This window comes from Macaca nemestrina, chromosome 1 (assembly GCF_043159975.1).
Source record: "Macaca nemestrina isolate mMacNem1 chromosome 1, mMacNem.hap1, whole genome shotgun sequence".
NCBI classification, from domain to species: domain Eukaryota; kingdom Metazoa; phylum Chordata; class Mammalia; order Primates; family Cercopithecidae; genus Macaca; species Macaca nemestrina.
Window position 1 is genome coordinate 175,172,445 of NC_092125.1, and position 22,486 is coordinate 175,194,930.

At 42.7% G+C, this 22,486-nt stretch overlaps 1 protein-coding gene across 6 annotated transcripts in view; it reads left to right on the plus strand.

Annotated features, from left to right (window-relative positions):
- Positions 1–22,486, plus strand: part of LOC105495140 (OMA1 zinc metallopeptidase) — a 161,941-nt gene that overhangs the window by 65,394 nt on the left and 74,061 nt on the right. For 3 of the 6 annotated variants that reach the window (XM_011764387.2, XM_011764389.2, XM_011764388.3), the window contains one exon: positions 1,524–2,207. The exons of 2 other annotated variants lie outside the window; for them this stretch is intronic. In XM_011764387.2, the coding sequence (XP_011762689.1) occupies positions 1,524–1,733 (210 nt within the window). In that variant the 3' untranslated portion in view covers positions 1,734–2,207. Of the gene's footprint in view, positions 1–1,523; positions 2,208–22,486 lie in introns of those variants that run through there. One more of the 6 variants, XM_011764386.3, reaches the window with a different exon arrangement.

Here is a 22,486-nt window from a genome sequence, read left to right on the forward strand (position 1 = left end):
TCCCTAGGTTGCCACATGGTTTCTTTCCTCATGTCCTTCAGGTCTGTCCCCCCTCTTGACCCCCCAAATCATCATCTTATCAGTGAGGCCTTGCCTGGATAGTCTTTCTAAGATTTTACCTGTCCCCCAAGCATTGTCTCCTTTACTGCCTTATTAACTTCCCTTAAGACACATCAGTATCAGAAAGCCAGAAGTAGTAAAAAACTAAATTAGCTTTTTCTCCTAAATGTCTTTCTTTTAAAACTCCTTAAATACTGAGACCATTTTTCCTTAAAATTATTTTAGTTCTTATATCTTAAAATTATCCATATACCCACTTTGAAGAGTTAAATAGTTCTAAGGCTAGTTACTTAAATCGGCAGCCAGTCCTCCGACCCTGCCATCTGTTTCAGGGATAACTATTTCCAGTTCTATTGGATGATTTGTTTAGTATTTCCCATTGTGTCTAAATAACATGCTTATGTTGCTACGTTCTAACTTCAATTTTGGGCCTTACTTATTTTCCACTGTACAGGATGAGACGTAAGCCCTCTCTTTCCAGTGTCACACCCTGTGCATGCACACACCCATGCAGCTCTCCCCTTCTCAGTATGATGAAATCGTACTTTTTGGTTTCATCAAGATTTGGTATTTTCAACTGTAAGCACTAGTCCTAGCTGAGCCCCATAGTACACCGTGATTACTTTTCCTTCCTTTGCAATGTTTTATTCTCATGCTGCTACTAAAACATACCTGAGACTGGGGAATTTTTAAAGGAAAGAGGTTTAATTGATTCACAGTTCCACATGGCCGGGGGTTGGCAGGGGTGCTCACAATCACGGTGGAAGGCAAATGAGGAGAAGAGTCATGTCTTACATGGCAGCAGGCAAGAAGGCATGTGCAGGAGAACTGCCCTTTATAAAACCATCAGATCTTGTGAGACTTAATCACTATCATGAAAACAGCATGGGAAGGACCTGCCCCCATGATTCAGTTATCTCCCATGACGTGGGAATTATGGGAACTGCAATTCAAGATGAGATTTGGGTGGAGACGTATCCAAACTGTATCACTAGGTTTTTATCATCAATTTTACCCAAGACTATATCAGTTATATATATCTTTTTTCAGTATATTCAGTCATCTATATTCTGCAGTTTTCTTTTTCTTGAAGAAAACCTCTCATAGAGTCTTTTAAAATCTGAATGATTGTTCTCAGGTCAGCTAGAGTGTAACTGAAACCACAGAGCTATCTCTAAGATTTGTTTGCCCTCAAAACAGCATTTGGGCAGTGGTTACAGATTATTAATACTATTGTTGTTGTTGTTTTTAAAATAATACTATTTGACCAAATCATGAAAACAACTGTTCACTGTGGATTTATCAGTGGTTCCCTTTTATGTGTCATAATCAAGATACCTTTTATTAAAAAAATACACAATGCATTCTTTATTTGTTTTACATGGAACATATTACGGATTACTGAAACAATCTGAATATATTGATGTATATATAGTTTTTTTTATCTTATTATGTCTTTATAGGCTCTCAAAATTAGAGAGATGTGTAATTGCCCACCACTGTCTAAACCAGACCCTCGATTACTATTCAAACTCAGCATGGAGCATTTTCTTGAAGAATCAGAGAAAGAAGACCTAAATATCACAAAGAAACAGAAAATGGATACTCGTCCCGTTCAAAAACAGGAGCAAATACCATTAACATACGTAGTTGAGAAAAGAACTGGCAATTGAATTAAAATTTATGAGACACAAGATATATGAAGAATGTTGCAATCCTTATCATTTTATGTTACTTTTTAAAAAATGATGTTTGAAGTGAAGAAAAAAAAAGGATATTCAGGGTCAAATCATGTATATTACAGATATTATCTAAATTCTTCTAGAATTTATTTTTCATGAAATATTGATATATTTTAATCTATGTTAAAATATCTTGAATGAGGAAAATGTCACAGAATAAATTTATATTACACATTTTACTCTGTCTTCTACTTGCTTTTGATTTAGAAGGCAGACCCCTAGTGGATGAGAAATGAGCACATACAGTAGTTTTTATTGTAGAGAAGGTTTCAACTGAGCCTAAACTGGATTTTTAAGTCTGGGTGGTTTTGATGAAGTAGGAAACAGTCTGAAGCTATCTTTTTGCAGGAAATAGTTTGCACTGGGGAGGGATTATGTGGAAAAGGGGGCCTCAGGATAGAGAATGTCCTTGTCTTCACCTGTGGATGACTGGAGAAAATGCTACTGGCAGAAGCCATTTTCTTTCTTTCTTTTTTTTTTTTTTATTATACTTTAAGTTCTAGGGTACATGTGCATAACATGCAGGTTTGTTACATATGTATACTTGTGCCATGTTGGTGTGCCGCACCCATCAACTCGTCAGCACCCATCAACTCGTCATTTACATCAGGTATAACTTCCAATGCAATCCCTCCCCCCTCCTCCCTCCCCCCTCCCCATGATAGGCCCTGGTGTGTGATGTTCCCCTTCCCGAGTCCAAGTGATCTCATTGTTCAGTTCCCACCTATGAGTGAGAACATGCGGTGTTTGGTTTTCTGTTCTTGTGATAGTTTGCTAAGAATGATGGTTTCCAGCTGCATCCATGTCCCTACAAAGGACACAAACTCATCCTTTTTTATGGCTGCATAGTATTCCATGGTGTATATGTGCCACATTTTCATAGGGAGGCAAAAGAAGTACAGTTAGCGGTTCAGATGACAAAGCAAGAAACAAAACTGGGAAGAGGGCATTTCCACAGAGACACAGCATGTTCCTGGTACACTGAAGTCTTAACAAGGTTGTGTCATTTGATTGCTCCATGAGATTACCATTTGGGAATCTCTGGGGTTCCCAGAGAAGAAAAAGAGGCAAAGGCAAGGCACTGTCCCATCAAAAGAGGCTGAGGCAAGGCGCTTTCCCCAAGTTGACCTTCCCGAGCAGCGGATATCAACAAGGGGACTGGAGGAAAACGACAAGAGAAGCAGCACAAGACACACCCCCAGTGGCGCCCAGAAATTGCTGCATTATATAAATGTGGAAATACGAGTTATTTAATATTTGTATTCCCAAACTAGTGAAATCTAGTTATGCTTAGGTTATATTTCTAAGAAGGACATTTTTCTTGAAATACATGATATTAAATAAATATTTTCTTAGAGAATTAAAGAGGAAAGGGTCTACTTTGTATTGTGTACCTACTATGAACGGGGCCCTGTATTTATCTTTATTCCATAACCCTACTAGTTTTTATTATTCTCACTTTACAATGACAAATAGGCTTGGAGAAGTTATATAATATACCCAATGTCTCTCACCTAGATAGAACAAAGCTGAATCTATCTGACTACAAATCTGTCCATTTTTTCACAACTCTCAGATATCTAAGACTAAGCTATCAAGACAAGGAACAAACTATTCTCAGTTGTTCATTAGCTTCCCCACATATGGCTTCAATATAAGTAAAAATCTCACAATTATGAAATCAGGGACCACTTGTGTTTTCTGCAGGTTGATTTTATAGGTTCTCCTCTCAGACCCTTCTATCAAAATTGACATGAAAAGCTGAAGATGAGGCAGTGTAGGAGAGTAGAACCTCTCCCCCTGCCTGTGAAAGCCTGTGAAATCTCATTTGAGATGTGTCCTGATACTATTAAATCTTCTTAGACAAAATATCTAGATGTTAAGAAGGCAAGTTCAGAGGCTGTTTATGTTTCTCAGGGCTTATTATACATTACTTGTAAGGAATTTCCTGATCTGCACATAAGACAACATTGGTCATAAAGAGGTTTACATTAACTATTCTCCATATAATCATTTTTTACACGCCTTGTGATTGGAGTATTGTAAAAGGCACTCCATAACACATAAAGACACTTGGAGAATGTCACCTAAAGGTAAACACTAAAACACAACATTAGATTTTCCTGCAGATTTCCTAAGAAAACAATGTAGCAAAGACCTATTCTTCTTCCATCCCATTGTCACTTCTAATAGTGTTGTTCAGACTTGCTAGAAACATATATAAGTTGACACCATGTCAGAAAGAGCAGAGATAATATCTTTATAGTATATAAAAAAGACTTTTTTTTAACCAGTGGAATCAAATGTAAAAGGAATGTTACAGTTCAGTTCAATGTTTTAGAAGAAATTAAATAGCAGTTGAAATACAAGATGTGTGTGTATGTGTGTGTGTGTGTGTGTGTATATATTTAATTTTATATGGAAATAAGCTCTATGTTCTACACTTAGTTGCAGAACTACTTTGTTCATGTCAATACTTTTCATGTGCCTATAGGATTTAGATGATAGGCTGGTTAACTTAGTTGTTAGGAGCATGACGCTAATAAATCCAAGACAAAAACTCAACGTGATCTTCTCTATAATTCAGATAGTGTGAGACTATCCTCTAAAACTGAAGGGCAGCATATATATTTACTGCTATATACTTATAATGCTTTGCACATTATAGGCATTCAACTAACATTTTATTGACACTGTACAATAATCATCTGTTCAAAGGATTGAAAAAAAGGAGAAACAATCATACTCTGTAAAATCTCTGCTTCTGTAGTTGTGGAACCCTGGACAAGTCACATAAACTCTCCAACCTTCATTTCTTAATTGTAAAATGGGGACCAAAAAAGTCCTCCTAGCTTGACCACTGACCAAGTGAAATGATATACTTAAAGCATTTAACACAAAGTTTAGAGCTGCAAATGTAATAAAAATTGTTATCATATACTGAATGCATACTTTGTACTGTTAGTCCATTTTCACACTGCTATAAAGACACACCCGAGACTGGGTAATTTATAAAGAAAAGGGATTTAATTGACTCACAGTTCCACATGGCTGGGGAGGCCTCAGGAATCTCACAATCATGGCGGAAGGGGAAGAGGCATGTCTCACATGGTGGCAGGCAAGAAAGAGCGAGCAAGAGCAGGGAAAACTCCCCCTTAAAACCATCAGATATGGTGAGAACTCACTGATTATCAGAAGAACCGCATGGAGGAAACCGCCGCCATGATTCAATCACTTACCTTTCTTGACACATGGGGATTACAATTTGAAATGACATTTGGGTGGGGACACAGAGTCAAACCATATCAACTATGCATGGTGCTAAGCATTTTTCAAGCACTGTCGAACCCCACAGTGACCCTATTTATTGTAGGCATTCTATTCTACTATGCCCTGTTATCATGAAACTGAAGTTTAGAGGGTAAGGGAAGTTGCTCAAGGTTACATGGTGTATTTCTTAAGGTTTTTTACTTGCAAGAACAGAGAAACCAACAGAAACCCAACCAAGAAAATTTGTTGCCTCAACCTAACAGAAAAGCCCAGAAGTATGCTGCTTCAGGCACAGTTTAATCCAGGGGCTCATGATAATTGTCAGAGCAAGGGCTCTTTTCTTTGCAATCTTTCTCAGCTGTTCCCTGGTGATATCAAGATGGCTGCCAGCAGCTCCCAGGGTTGCATGCTTTCACATCCAGCTGGATGTGTGACTGACTCACACCCCAACTATTGAAGCAAAGCCTTTAGCACTCTAACTGCACCCCTGAAGCAATCGCCTGGCAGGGGATGGCATTATCTTGATTGGCTTGGACTTATCAGGATCCACCATTGGAGCTGAGGATGGGTACGAGTCAACACCACTCAAAGAGAATGGCTACTGCATGGTGGGAGATATGCAACCACAGGGCTTACGAAGTAAGTGCCAGAACTAGAATTAAAACCTAATGTTTATCCTTTCAGTAGGCAAAGAAATAAGATAGATCCCTTGAGAATTTTATCTGAAATGACATTTAATCTGATCAAAAAAGTGGCTTAAATTTTATATTGGTATGATAGCAGATTTTCATTAGCATATTTGCTTTACTATTTACAAGGTTTTTTTTGTTTGTTTTGTCTTGTTTTGTACTGAATTATATCCTCAAAACCAGCCTATGAAATTGAAAGGACAAATGGCATTATTTACTCATAGGGGAGAAAACTAAAGCTTGGAGGAATTAGGCAAGTGATCCAAGTATGCATTCAAGTAAATGGCTGAAATGGGATTGGAACTAAGGAATTCACTGATTTGTAATCCAGTGTTCTTTCTGCAATACTGCATTCTTTGGAAAGGGAGCTGTTACCTCCACTTACCTGGAAACTGAAGCTCAAAAATATTAGTCAATGTGTGTCCAGCACTACTCACCTCTCTATGGCAGAACTGGTTCAAACCCTCTCATCTTCTGACTCCAAAGTCTGTCCTCTTCCTCCATGTACTGCCACTTCCTTGAACAAATCTCATATAGGAAGTGAGGATGAAAAATGTGCACTTCCCTCCACCCTTCACTTGTGAATAGCAGGGCGAATACCTCTTTTCCCTTATTTAAAAGCACCCATTTTAATAGTCTATGACAGATGGTAAAAATATCCATTTTAAGCATAGGTATACATGTGAAGGATGAAATTCCTGTTAATCACCTCGTAACATGGCATGTTTTGTTTTAGTTCGTGTGTGTGTGTGTGTGTGTGTGTGTTTGATTAACCTAACTCAACCAGGCACAGTGGCTCACGTCTGTTATCCCAACACTTTGGGAAGCCGATCACTTGAGGTCAGGAGTTTGAGACCAGCCTGGCCAACATGGTGAAACCTTGTCTCTATTAAAAATACAAAAATTAGCCAGGTGTGGTTATGATGGCAGGTGCCTGTAATCCCAGTTACTCGGGAGACTGAGACAGGAGAATCACTTGAGCCCAGGAGAGGCAGAGGTTACAGTGAGCCGAGATCATGCCACTATACTCTAGCCTGAGCGACAGAGCAAGACTCAGTCTCAATACTACTACTACTAATAATAATTAACCTAACTCTATTAATCCATTACGGCTCCTGTCTGGAGATTGTTCCTGATTTCCTTCAATTTCTACATTCTAATGTTTAAATCTGGCGAAATAAGGCCAGTCTTTTCCTGGAATCACTAATCCATTCGCCAGATGATGGACTGGGAAAATGGGAATTAGTATTTGTTGAACCCTACTGAGGCAAGATTCTACAACTTTTCCCTCCTTTTAATCTTCACAGCAACCCTGTGAGGCATGTTTTATTCTCCTAATTTACAGATAAGAGAATGGGAGTTCACAGGACTGTGTAACTTTACCAAGGTCACACAGTAGTCCAGGACTTTAGCTAGGTCTGTGAGACTCAAAGGCTTTCACTGTCTTTAATACGCCTCCCTTCACACACAAGAAATGAGAGCAATTGGCAGGGCAATGTGGGAAACATTTATTTAGGATCTTTGCTTTGTTCGCATGCCTAGAGCATTTATCCTGCTCCATAGTCCCTGAGACTTTCCATGATCTCGTCTCTCAACACCAGCTCCCTTTGCAATGAGCCAATCAACTAACTAAAAGGTATTCATGAAACAGGCCCAGCAGCCTCAGGAACATACAGTTGACCCTTGGCGACACAGAGGTTAGGACACTTTTTGGACCCTAATAGCTACCTAAAGTCACATGGGCCACCAGCTTTGACTTGAGCTCATCACAATGAACCAACTCCTTCTCCCAGGGGGAGCTATTAGGTTGGTGCGAAAGTAATTGCTTTTTTTTTTTTTTTTGTCATTACCTTTAAATGGCACTTTTTAAAAGGCAATTACTTTTGCATAAACCTATAGGTTAGGAAACCACTGGGGATTCAAGGTCAGAAGATCTGAGTTCACATCCTGCCTTCCTTACCAGCTGTGAGATCCACCAAGTCACTAAGCCTCTCGAAAGCTCAGTTTATCGTCACCTGTATGTTGTGGCAATGGAAAGAGCTATATTACTGCAGCTACCCCATTGTGCTGCAAGCTAGCTATTGCCCTGAAAGCTCGTTGAGGGCAGGAGCTCTTTCATCCTCATCTTTTTCATCCACACTCCACAGGAAAGCTTGATACTTTATTGGTGATTGCTAGGCTCTGGATTGGGAATGACCCTAAAAGCCACCATGAAGTAGAAGTTTGACTCAGAAATCAAAGTCCAGGCATAAAGTGATATTTACATGCGTGTGTCAGCTTGTCCGGGAAGAGAAGTTTATTGAACAGCCAGAACAGATTGCAGAGTTAGCGCTCAACAGCTTCATCCAGAACACAGAAATCTGTCGGAGCTGAAATGTGAAGGAAACGCAGGCTGGGAAGACACACCAGTCTTGGGAAGCATGCTTGGCGGTGTTCAGACTTTCTCTGCAGAGTGTCCTTGGGTCAGACTGTTCTGGAGATGGGGTCATTAGGGCTTGGTAAGATCAAGTTCCTAACAATAAGAGCAGTAACAAAAGCAATAATAATGGCCACTGTTCATTACTGAGACCTCTTACAAACCAAGCTCTGAAAGCACTTGACATGCAGTAGCTCGCTTGACTCCCGCAACAATTCTATGAGGCAGATAAAATTGTCCCATGTTATTTATGAATGAGGAAATCGAGCCCAGAGGGTCTGAGTGACTTGACTCAGACTTCCCAGGTAAGACTTACCTGGGCCTCGCAAGCTCTTGGGTCCCAGATGAAATGCCATTTGGAAGCATTAAGCGTTGGGAGGTTGGCTCTGGCTGGCTGGATGGTTTGTAAAGCATGGCAATACAGTGCGGTGCGGGGAAATGTCATTTAAATTACTTTGTTTTCCTGGGACTACTTCCTCTCTTAACAAATCTTCGATAGCACCTGCCCATAGAGCACCCTGAGAAGGCAGTGGGTTTATGTCTGTAGGGGCCTGGCACGTGGTGAGTGGCCACTGCTAGCTGCTGCTCTTTGCTTCTTGCTTTGTGGTATATTCTCCACCTACTTCCACACGTGATTTACAAAGGAAAATTTTGGGGCCAAAGCCTGAGAGCATATTCACTTCTTGCCAGGACTGCATTTATTTAAGAGATTCTTTTGTAAGGCAGAGAACTTCAAGAGACAAGTATAAAAAAGGATTTTCATCAGTCTTTTGTTTTTTACTCAAGATAGCTTTAAGTAATAACCAGCCATTACCCACCTTGGATTTTCTGTCCTCTACTGGTGAGGTCTCTTTCTTTGAACTATTTCAAATGTCCCAGCAGAGCTGGGGAGGCCCCCTCCCCACATCACCACTGACCTAAGAAGGACAGATAGCGTACCCATGGTCAAGCTCAGGGGCCACAATTGGTCACTGACTCACTTGAAGGGAACCGCCTCTCCCTCTTTTACCCATGATGCTGAAAAGTTGATTCAGGCTGTTTCTAAGCAAGACTTATGAAAAGTGCCAATGACAAAAATACAACAAAATAAAAACTATAAAGTTATATCAGGACAAAATATACCAAGGACAAGGGGAGGCCACATCTCAGATAAGATGAAGTAGTGAAGACAGATGAGGAAGAACTATTTTACTCCTATTCAGGATTGAGGCTAGCAGTCACACCTCCAGAGGGTACATTCTCCTGGAGTAACACGTGAGTAACACTCCATGGGATTAGGCAATAAGATAGCCCTACCCAGGGTGTCTTTTTCTTCCAAGGAGCATGACTATCAAGGTAGGGCATAATTGAAGGTGAACAGAAGTCCTAGGTGGAGAAGAGATGATCAGAGGGACCCTGGTTACTTTTTATGAAAGTTTATGATAATACTAGGCAATAGTAATAGTCAACATTTATGAAGCAGAAGGTGTTGGGAACGCTACTAAACACTTTGCATATATTATCCAATGATGCTGTTGTTGCCCAGCTGTATTAGTCTGTTCTTGAATTGCTAAAATAAATACCTGGACTAATTTCTGAAGAAACTATATTTAATTGGCTCATGGTTCTCCAGGCTGTACAGGAAGCATGGTGGCATCAGCTTCTGGGAAGGCCTCAGGGAACTTAAAATCATGGCACAAGTGCAAAGGGGAGCAAGGCACCTCAGATGGGGGGAGCAGGGCGGCGGGGAGGTGCTACACACTTTTAAAACAACCAGATCTTATGATAACTCACTCACTTACTATCACGTGAACAGCACAGAGGGGATAGTGCTAAACCACTCATCAGAACCTGCCCTATGATCCAGTCACCTCCCACTGGGCCCCACCTCCAAAAAGGGGATTGGGGATTACATACAATTCGACATGAGATTTGGATGCGGACACAGATCCAAACCGTATCACCAACCAACAGCCACTCTTCCTCTTCTTTTTCTGCAAACCGTCATTTTGTTTAGGTGGCAGTACGCCCTGCCCAAGACATCATGAATGTCTAAGTCAATTATGTAATGCTATTCACCTAAGCCAGGACCAGGTCTAGGAATGGGTGTGTAGCTATATCTGATGAATAAGAAAGAAAGCAAAGTCAAGTACTTTCCAAGAATGGCGAATATTTTCCTCCCTGAGAAGAGAGAGGTCACAGAAAAGTCTGTTTTGCTTGTTTGTTTTTACCTATGTCTTTTATCCTTGCCTTCCAAGTGTTGTGTGAAGATATGATGGCCTAGGAAATCCCCGGGATACCAACCTGGAACCCCAGAACCCTAGTGGCACTGGGTTGCTGGGGTGGTGCTGGCACTGCCTGCCTCAAAACTTCTTGTGAAGTGAAATATTAAATGTCTTTATTATTTATGCCACTATTAATTTGGTATTCTCTTACTTGCACCTACAAGTTTTCCTACTGATAAAATAGTATTGGTTCTGTTTTATAATTGAGAAAACCAGGACTTAAAAAAATGAAATCCCTTCCCCTCTGTCACACAGCTCATAAGTGGGAAGGCCTAATAAGCTTTTGCTGCTACGATTCTGCCTGGATCCAAGTCTATACAGTCCAGGGGAATTACATTCCAGGGGCAATAGGTTGGTTCAATCAAGTAAGAAGAGCTCTTGACATTGGGCAGCCGAGTAGGGAGTTCTCAGTCATAGGAGAAGCTCAAGCAAAGATAAGACAGCCATTCATGAAGGTCACTGGAAGAAGAGCCAGGCTCTAAGTAGACAGGAGTCAAGAAGACGGACCGCGTGCGAGACGCAAATGTATCATAAATGTGCTCTGGAATAGAACCGCATGGGCACAAAGAATAGGCAAAAAAGAAACTGCAGTCTTGGCTAACCAGACTTCCAGTTTGGTGATGAGACAGTGCTTCAGACATCCGTGCTCCAGGAATGGGTTTGACAGTGCTGCTCCTGGACCGCTGAGGGTGATGGCATGGTGAAGGGTAAGGATCAGGCCTGGATCTGCATGAAAGTCCCAGCTCTGGCCAGGTGCGGTGGCTCATGCCTATAATGTCAGCACTTTGGGAGACTGAGGCAGGTGGATCACTTGAGGTCAGGAGTTCAAGACCAGCTTGAGCAACATGGCAAAACCCTATCTCTACTAAAACTGCAAAAAGTAGCTGGGTGTGGTGCTGCACACCTGTAATCCCACCTGCTTGGGAGGCTGAGGCACAAGAATCGCTTGAACCTGGGAGGCAGAGGTTGCAGTGAGCCAAGATTGCACCACTGCACTCCAACCTGGGTGACAGAGTGAGACTCCATCTCAAAAATAAATAAATACATAAAATTAAAAATAAAAATAAATAAATAAAGAGAAAGTCCCAGCTTTGCTATTTCGTACCTGCCAACCTCAAATTCCCTCTTTCTCAAATGGGAATAATGGCCTCAGTGTACTTCCTGGGGCTGCTGTGAAGAGTAAATGAGATGATCGTACACTTCTACAAACGTTTATGGAAGGCCTACTACATGCCTAGCCTTCTGTCAAGTCCTGATGTCTGTGTAAGCCAAAAGAATTTCACAAATTTAAAATATTAAGTATTATAATTTATTTTTAAAAATTGTCTAAGTCCTCTCTTCCTCCTACCTCACCGAGGAACTCCATCCATCTATTTTGAAATAAATTGAGCTCTCACCCAGGAAAATAGAAGAAATGGCTCCAACAGAGAGAGTTTCCAGCAAGACAAATCCCCAATGGCTTCTCCCTGCCACTGCTCAATAATGGTGTTTGCTATAAATCAGAGAGCTTCTTTATCAAGTGCCTTGGAAGCGCTTGGGACTGATTTAGCCCTCGAGTGAGATTAATCACAAATTGCTGCTTTAGAAAGAGTGATGGGTGTGAATTAGAAGGTTCAGTGGAGATCATTCTGATTCACCCCGATTGCTATAGATAACTGGAGTTTACAGAACTAAGACCCTAAGTTTTTTAACATTTATCAGTTTGAGAAAAATTACTACATGTAAGAATAGATCTCTTTTCCCCAATAATGTCATAGTGGGATGGGGAAGGAACTAACATTTTTTTTTAAAGTACCTACTGTGGGTGCCAGACTCTATGCTTACACCATGTTTTTAATCCCCATAACAACTGCATGAGATAGGTCTGGCCATCCTCATTTTTCAGATAACAAAAGTGAGACCTACATCAGTGAAAAGACTTATGCAATGTTATGCAATGCCCAAATGGCTGAGATGAGAATAAAATTCAGGTCTGTGTGATTCCAAAGCCTTACCATGGAGCCTCTTGGATCATTGATGGCAGATTCCTGGCAGCACAGATCAACATAGATACAAAAAATAAATGAAAGTGACTTGCTGTGACTGCTGGCCAGCAATGATGCCTGCGACAGTCCCTTAAGACCCAGCTTTAATGACACTGTCCTGTGATAACCTTCTCTAACATCTCACTTTTCTTTTCATAAGATAGAGGATAAATATAGAGTGTAGCGGCCATGGAGGGGTACCACTCAGATCACTCTTCAAGTGAGTCCTCTGTGGAGTGCATGACTGACAAATGCTCTAGCTGCCACACCTTCAGACCCATAGTAACTGAATATAGCAGGGGCACTAGAGCTGGGCCATTCCTGCTGCACATGAGATGGTGTCATGGATGACTATTGCATGAGGACTCCCTGTTGACCTGGCCAAAACTTTCTTACAACTGCACTGTAGTCACAGCTCTTCCTACTTCCTTCTCCTTCTTTCCCACTCTCCTTTCTCGCATGTGAGACCCACATCATAGTCTGAAGGCTCTCCCTGCCTGCTCCTGATCCTCTCCTTTGTCATGCACAAGAGCTTCTCCAATACATCTCATGCACAGCTAATCCCATCTTGGTGTCTACTTCCTGAAGAATGCTAATGGAAAGACACGGTGACTGTGTTTCTCCAACCCACATGTCTGTCACCTGGGAAACAGATCAATTCTATGATATTATCTTGCAATGGAATACTATACGGCAGTCAAAAATGAATGAATTAGAGATATAGGTATCAACATGCATACATCTTAAAAACATGTTGAGCAAAACCAAAAATGTTGCAGAGTGATACCTACAGTATGTAACATTTATACAAAGTTTTAAAACTTGTGAGACAATGTCATATATAATTTGTAGATGAGTACATATGTGACAAAAGCATAAAAACACACTAAGGGCCGGGTGCGGTGGCTCACGCCTGTAATCCCAGAACTTTGGGAGGCTGAGGAGGGCAGATCACAAGGTCAGGAGATTGAAACCATCCTGGCCAACATGGTGAAACCTTGTCTCTACTAAAAATACAAAAATCAGCTGGATGTGGTGGTGCACGCCTGCAGTACCAGCTACTAGGAAGGCTGAGGCAGGAGAACCACTTGAACCCGGGAGGTGGAGGTTGCAGTGAGCTGAGATCGCACCACTGTACTCCATCCTGGGCACAGAGAGAGACTCCGTCTGAAAACAGACAAACAAACAAACAAACAAAAACCAACCAACAAAAAACCAAAAACACACTAATGAAAGATAAACCCAAATTCAGGAGAGAGGTTACCACTGAGGAGAAAAAGAAAAATGCAAACAGGTTTTGTATTTTAAACTGCGTGGTTGGTACACAGTTGTTCATAATACCTCTGCTTTTTATATGCCTGAAGTATTTCATAATAAAAATTTAAAACATATTAAATCATACCCAACAAATTGCCTCGAGTGAAAAATAATAAAATAATTTGAAATTGGCTATGTTCTGGGAAATTTCAGATATATGTTGTCACATGCCAGCAGTTGAGTCTTACTCTATTGTGGCTTTTACTGCACCAAATAGCAATTATTTATTTTTATGTTTGTTTCTATTCTCTTTCTCTCCCCAACCCTCACTGGACCACAAGCTCTAAGAAAAAAGACTCTCATCTCCTTATTTCTTAATCCCCAGTGGCTATGACAGTAGCCAGGGAGCAATATGTGTTTATTATGTTTTTAATAATCAGGAGAAGAGAAAACGGGGACTGGGGAGAGAGATGGCAGGTAGTGCAGACGGCAAAGCCTAAGTAATTATTTTTTCAATATAATCAAAAAAGCAGACGTTGTGCTTTCGTTTGAGCGCTGCTACATATGGGCAATAGGTCTGCAGTGGGGCAGCTGGGGGCCAGGCCAGAGGGCCTGACATGTTTGAGTTCCTGTTACAGTGGCAGCCACTTTGTTATATGTTTCAGGCAAAAAGTTTGGCATTATCCTCACAACTTGGAGAGTTCAGCATTATCACTGCTTTTCACAGATAAGGAAACTAACGCCCAGCGAATTTGAGAATGGCCAGAGCCACCCACCTGCTCATTAGCAGGGTCAGGTTCATATCAGACTCTCTGGTCCCACTTGTCCCCTGGGAGGCACTGCGTCCAGGCACTGTATCTGCGTCACACAAGGCAAGCCGCGGATCTGCTGTGGGGCCACTCACTCACGTATTCATGTATTCATTCATTGAACAACACCTGCATTCCAGGCACTACTGCGCCAGGCACTAGGATACAGTGATGAATGGCTCAGACTGACACCCACCACAAGGAACCCCCCAGCTAGTGGGGGCTTAGATGCACAAACACGGCACTCCCTGCAGTCACAGACCAGTTATGGGACAGGCGCTGGTCAACCGGGCTGTGGTGGTAAAAGGAGGCGAAACATCACCCGTGTAGAAAAGTACCCGCCTCTGGACAGGTGCAGTCCATCAGAAACTCGCATGACAAGCTGTAAGCAATGTTGCGTGAATGCGAACTAGAACACTGTGCCTCCTTCAGGCAAGCACAGCCCCTGAGCCCACCACTGGTCACCCAGGTGGAGGGAAGACAGGAGTGTGTTTGGCAGGGGAGGAGGATTGTCCCTTTCAAGAAAGAGCAGCCTCTCTGAGGCCTGAAGATGAAAGAGCAGAGTGTCAGGGCTTCCCGTGACAGCCGCTTGTGCATTCTACCCAAGAATCCCATTCATCTGCCTTCCAGGCTCTGAGTCCTTGGCTTCAGGGACCTCCCCTGGGCCCTCACATTGCTTCCACACAGACCTACCCACCCACATCTGTGTTAATCCAGGCCCTCCGAGAAGGCAGAAACCGAGACAGCATTAAACATGCAAGAAATCTGTTAGAGGAAATGTGTGTGGGGAAAAATGTGGAGACCGGGGGAGGCTGGAAAAGCCACAAGTCCACGATGCAGCCCTGACTCCCGGCGAAGGAGCAAGGGAGGGGAGGGGGGGATGGGGCAAGTGTTTTAGACAATCCTACGGAAACTTTGGCAGGGCTGTCTGGGAGTCCTGGAGCCAAGGTTGCCCACGAGAGGAGTCCCAAGTCTCTAGGAAGGGCCCTTCCTTATTATCCCTGCCCTGCTCCTCCATCGGCTGGGGGTGGCCAGGGGCAGTCAGGACAGTGTTTGTGCTGGATTTGGGAAAGCAGTTGTGGGAACCGCTGGGCAGTCATGCTCCCTGAAGCTGGGTATCTGAGAGGAATATTCTCCATGGCCACCACATTCCCCTAGGTTTGGTGTCCCTCCACGTCTGGCTTCTGCTTCAGCCCCTGTTCCTGGGCTCTGCCAAGGGAAACAGTCCTGAGAAAAGGTGGCATCGGGTAGTGGTGAGGGGCACAGCTTCGCAGCAGCCCCCATTTCTGCCACTGACCATGGGTACCACGGGCAAGGCACTGAACCCCCCAGTTTCCTCGTGGGAAAGTGTGGATAATAACGGTTCCTGTCTCCTAAGGTTGTGACAGACGTACATGAATTAAAACACATGGTAAGTGCCCAATAGATGGTAACTATTATTATTTTAATAGATCCATTTTTGATTTAGGGGGCATTGCAATGCATTGGTTTGATGAGGCTGCATCAAAATGTAAAAGCCCTGTACTCCCACCGCTGCTGCGTGCCAAATATACCTACACCTCGCTCTGTCCTGAATCCTTCACCATCTTTCCACGAAGCTGCTCCTGATCCTGAGGCTTGCTTTGGGGTCCTCCTCTGAGCCTGTAGCCTCCCTTTCCCATGGAACTTTTTACAGTGATTGGTTGCACGTTTTGTTGTTGTTGTTTTCATTTCTTGCAATAAACTGAGAGTTCCTGTAGGGGTGAGGACGATGTCCTGTTTCCTGCCGCATCATCAGTGCCTACATGTTGGCTGACCCCTGCCTTAGCCAGGCTCAAACCCAGGGCCACTCTCTAGGGTCATGCAGGGCACTTGCCTGAGAGGAGAGGGGGACTGCAGTCCACCTTGTGACTGGGTGACCAGTGGTGGGCTCAGGGGCTGTGCTTGCCTGAAGGAGGCACAGTGTTCTAGTTCGCATTCACACAACATTGCTTACAGCTTGTCATGCGAGTTTCTGATGGACTGCACCTGTCCAGAGGCGGGTACTTTTCTTATTTGATAAAGATACCGTATTGGTAAACAACAGCTCAGCCAATAACCCAGGCTGAGAATGTGAGGTAACAGCACAGTGCCTCACACTGTGTCAGCTACTGCTGCAAACTTCTGGAAAGGCTTCGATGAGCTCTTCTGAGTCTGTTTCTGCCTTAGCAACATGATGGGTTAGATTCAAGTTTCTAAGGTCCTCTCCTGCCCCAATATGCAGTGATTAGAGGAAGCATGGTGTTTGGATACTGCTGAGGTGTGAGGGCAAGGGTTGCCAGATATGGAGTTTAGGATGGTCGCATCCTCTCCTGGGCTCAGGTAAGCCTTGCCCATCACCCTGGTCAGTTCTCACCTCCTCCTCCAAGGAGCCTGCCTGAGCAAGCCCACATCCATCGTATTTGCTTTGTACTTTATATTTTGTTAGGTGCCTTTGATACATTACTTCCTTTAATTCTCACAGCAACCTAGTGCTATATCTTGGTGTTATATTGATGCTATGTCTGATAGATGAGGGAAAAGGAACTCAGAGAAGTTAAATAACATTCACAAGGCCACACAGCTAGTACAAGGCCAAGTTCAGGCTCAAACACAAGTCTAGGCAGAATTCCTACCCATCTTATTTATGCTGCTTATAGTTTTTCTCTGCATTGCATATTTCTCTGTTTCTAGCCCCATTTTGAATATAAAAACCTCAGGGACTTGGGACATGATCCCACTTCATTCCATTCTCTCCCAAACACATCATGCACACAGTAAGTGCTGTCTAAATGCTGTCTGAGTAACAGTGGAAATCCTTGACGTGCAATCACATCATATGTCAAGCCCCGGGAAGGACCTGTACAAACACAGATCTCAGTATATACACGACAATACACACACTGATGTCTTCTATGCATACACACGGTACAGCTGGTATGATACCTTTAAGGAAGCATCTCTAATTAAACGACGAAAATCCTGTTCTGCCTGTGCCTGCTTGGCAGTTGTGGATTGGTGGCCAGAGCACTTTGCTTCCACATTTCTGCAGTGTGTTCTTCCCTGCTCTTCAACTCTCCTCTTGACAGCCCAGGCTCTGCACCTCCTGTCCTTTAGTATCTGGTCTTCCTTGACCCCTATGGCTGGATACAGGATCCATTTGCTTGGAGCTGTGAGCTCAGCTTCTCTCATGCAAACCTTCCTATCTCTTCCTAGCTTTGGGGCATTCACCCACAATCTTGGAGACCCAGCTCCACAGATAGTCCCGGTGGACAACCCCACAGCCTGTCTCAGATTCTCAAACTCTACTGAAACACATGGCAAGGACATGTACAGAATTCATACATCTGTGACGCCATGGACTCACACAGGTGGGTCCACATGGCCATCCACATCTGTACGTGTCCACCAGGCCAAGTGCAGAGACACAGATGCACATTTTTGCCCATGGAGACAGAAGCAGCATTCACATGCAAACCCATTTATGCATGCAGGATATGCCCAGGCCATAGATACATGTACACACAGACTCTCAAGCATGCATATGACCTTATGCATATGAGACTCAGTATGTGGGTGCGCATACCCCTTAGAATGTGGATACCAGTGTATGCAAACACCATACGCCTTGAACATGAAGATTTACACACAGCCATGCAAGGCCAGGAAGGCAGCCTTAGCCTCATTCTCCCCGGGTGCCACACTCGAACAGATTTCATCACAGATCATGGCCTTTCAAAGACACAGGTTCACACCTTCTCCTTGGAGCCAGCTCTTCCCTTGTCAAGTTGTCTGGCCCTAGGAAGGTGACGGAGCTTATGTCTAGGAGTCCCTAGGCACTCATACGACGACCTGTCAGCTCCGCACTCAGCTACTCCTCTCACCAGGAACTCTCTGTTCTCGGTGGGGAAGGCACTAAGGCTCAAGGTAATTAAATCTCTCTCTTTTCACTTCAGCAACATTGATCTGTGCAGGGACACACTCTGACTCCAAAGGAACAAAGCTTTTAATTTCTTGGCTGGAATACACTGTTCTTAGACTTGTTTCATATGTGAGACATAGGAGTGAAAATTACAGCATACTTTCTCATCTGCAGAGCATGATATTGCTTATGAAGGACTTTTTCACCATTTCATTTGAGTCTTAAAATCATCCTATGAGGTAGATAGTATATAAACCACCCCCATTTTACAGACAAGGAAGCTGAGGTTACAGCGATAAGAACAACCGTTGTCCCTGACTTCCTACTATGTGTCAGGCACGGTTTTAAGTTCTGTACATGTTTCAGTTCTTTCAGTCCTTACAATAACACTCGGGTATGTCTGTCTTCATCCCTGTTTTACAGAGGAGGAAACTGAAGCACATAGGTCAAATGAACAGCCTGAGGTTACCTACTTAGTAAACAGTCTGGCCAAGCTGTATGCTATTAAAGTTAAAGGGATTTAACGCGGGCTCTTTGTCTTCTGGGTGAAAATCTAAACAATGGCTCCCCATATTCTGACCACTGCTGACCACATATCTGATTTTCTTGCATCATTAACTCCACCTTTGAAAGACTTCATCCAATTCAAACACTATTCATTAAAAAAAAAAAAAAAAAAACCCTGTATCGTGCCATTTTAATGAGACTTTTGAAGTTTTGAGAACAACTTGGGGATACCCTGAACCTCTAAAAATTGCTACTGGTTGAGATGCCTTGGGATTGAGGGTATCCAGACTAACACCTAGAATACAGAAAAGAATTTAGTTAAGGTACCTTCTCAGATCGACGTGGATCCCAATCCTGTCTCTGCCAATTACCCCCAGGGTCCTTGGGTAAGTAACGTCACCGCTGTCAGCCTCAGTTGTTTCCCTCCAGCGTCAGATGGAAGTAATAGCACCCAGACTACAGCATACAAGGGATAGCAGCATGATTGTGGATGCCTCACAATTCCTTGGAGTGAGGAGAGAAACATTTGTAATTGTCAGAAACATGATACAACTGGCAGAAGTATATGAAATCAGTTACATAAATTGTGAACTACATGTCAAAGTTCTATTTGTCCTGAGACAGGGTGAAAATCTGCGCATTTCTCATCAGTATAGAAAATAAAAACAGAAAAAAATCAGGAGCGGATGGGAATAATTTAGCCATGGAGAGAGTTCAGCGCCTTCGTCGGTACTCTTTGGGGTGCTCACAGAACCACCGTTGTTCACATCCACACTTGCTGGCTCCGCATCCTTTGACGTGTACCTTTCTGACCCTTTTTTAGCTGCTTAGTAGGCTAGCTGGGGTTGACTGTGGTTTTGTCCTTGGCTACTGTGATTATGTGAAAACAGCTTCAGACAGATTTTTCTCTTGCTTTCTCCTGGGCCATCCCTGAGTAGTGCTGGCCCTCCAAAGCCTTCATCTCTTCTGTGTCTCCATTTTTGCTTTCTCCCTTCTAACTACCCCTGCCTTTTCCTTACTTTTAATTGCTTCAAAAGAATGAGAGCAAGTTTCAATCACTGTAAAAGAAAGGACTAGACTCTAAGGCAGTGGTTTTCACTCTTTTTTGATCATATTCCTCTGCTGGCAATAAAAATTTTGAGCTTCTAGTACCGATGTATATATATTTCTATATTAACACAGTACACAGTTAACTTCTGTACTAGTATTTTCTTTCTAAAACATACAGAAGTGGACATTTTTAAGATGAAGTTTTAAAAAGCGTGAGATAAAAATAAATAGTAATTTAAAATAATTTATTAGTGGAAGAAAAATGCTTGCTTACACGGAAGACTCTTTTAAGTACCCAGCCCACTGGGATAACCAGTGAACCTCTAGCTGATACAGAAGGTTTTCATAATCTTTTCTCAGCTGTAGTATTTTAAATAATATAATCTGTAACTCTACTTGACTGGGCACAAGTCATCCCTAATCAACCATAAAATGTTGAAAGCCAGACATGAAGTGAGAGTGTTATGGGTGGCTCTTCTGCACCATGGGGCACTTACACTTTCTCCAGGATCTCTGACAAACAGTAGGTGACAAATACTGAACATCAGTTTTCATCTGTAAATTGCATCTTAGTAAACCTTCATAGTCTTTACATTTAAATATCTAAATTGAAAGGCCAGTATGTTTTTTCCCCGTAGCTCCCATGAATCATTACACACACGGTCTGGGTGGAGCCCACTCAGAGAACAATGAGATTCAGGACTACGGACAGCTACACACATGCGTGGGAAGGGACCCTCTTTCTAATAATCTGCTTGTGACACCTAACTGATAAGATAGTTATGAGAAATAAATAAAATGGCATAGTAAGTGTTCAGTAACTATTCATTTCTTCCTTCTCCTTCTCACTATTCAACCTGATGCCAAGTGAAGGAAGGGAGACAGGAATTCAGTTCTGGCCAGAAATAAAAAACAATGCAATTTTGGAAATGTTTCTCAGTAGAAGTATTTCTGGTCCTACCCCTCCAAACACAACACCCCAATTAGAAGAAAGGTTATATGGGTACTGAGTGTCATATCCTATTAAAATACAGATAATGCACCCTCCTTCCCTGCCCAGTCCCACGTATGTGCATCTCTACCACAGATATGTCCCACTGGAGCCAATTTCCTCCTCTGACAGGATCAGGCATCTTAATACCCTCTAGGTCTGACCCAGAGCTCCTGGATAGCAAAATGGTATATGCATACCTAGCCTCTGTGCTTCAACTCTGGTGGACTCATCCATGCTCTCTGCTCAAAGGGAGCTCTGGGCACTCAGCCCAGTTCATGTTTGTGGTAGTTTCAACATATGTCCACAAATTCTTCCATACTCTTCCTTTCAAGATGTGGAGTATAAATCCTCTCTTAGTCCAGGTTGGACTGGACTTTGTGATTTTCTTCTTTTCCTTTTTTTTTTTTTTTGAGACAGAGTCACACTCTACCACCCAGGCTGGAGTGCAGTGGCATGATCTCAGCTCATTGCTACCTCTGGATCCTGCATTCAAGTGATCCTCATGCCTCAGTCTCCTGAGTAGCTGGGATTACAGGCATGCACCATCAAGCCTGGCTAATTTTTGTGTTTTTAGTAGAGATGGGGTTTTGCCATGTTGGTCAGGCTGGTTTTGAACTCTTGGCCTCAAGTGATCCATCCACCTTGACTTCCCAAAGTGCTGGGATTATAGGTGTGAGTCACCATACCCGGCCCTGTGATTTGTTTCTAATAAATAGAATATGGTATTAATGATAGTATGTGATTTGTGAAATTACGTTATAAAAAGACTGGATGCTCCTTCTCTCTCTGCACTCTTATTTTTGTTCCCTCTCTTTTTATTTCTTTCTCCTTTGGGCCTCTTGCCCTTGGAAAGGCCAGCTGCCAATCTTAAGAGTACTTGGGGAACCTTGCGTAGAGGCCCATGTGGCAAAGATCCAGGATGATCACCAATAGCCCAAGAGAAACCAAGGCTTCCTGCCAATAGCCTGATCACTAAATCCTCTTGCAAGTTGATTTTCCTGCCCCAGTCAAGCTTTCAGATAATACAGCCCCAGCCAACAGTTATTTTGCAACCTTGCAAGAGATCCTGAGCCAGGGCTACCCAGCTAAGCTGTTCCCCAATTTCTGAACCTCAGAAACAGTGAGATAATTAATGTTTATTGTTTTAAGATCCTAGGTTTGGGTGATTTTATAACATTGTAGTAGATAATGCAATGCTCAAAATCCTGAGCCCACTCTCTATGTTCTTCGGTGGTTTTAATTTTTGTCTTCTCAAGTTTTCCAAAGAAATGATTTCTGGACTAATCTTGTTCTGGTCCTAAACTGCTGTTGTTAATTCTCCTATCTTGAGCTCAGCTTTCTCATCAAAAACAACAGCTACCATGCATTGAGGACTTTCTCCATTTCAGGCATCATGCACACATATATTATCTCACTACTCATTTCTACCTTAATATGAAGTGACTATATGACTGTCCTTATATAATGAGGAAACTGAGGCTTAGA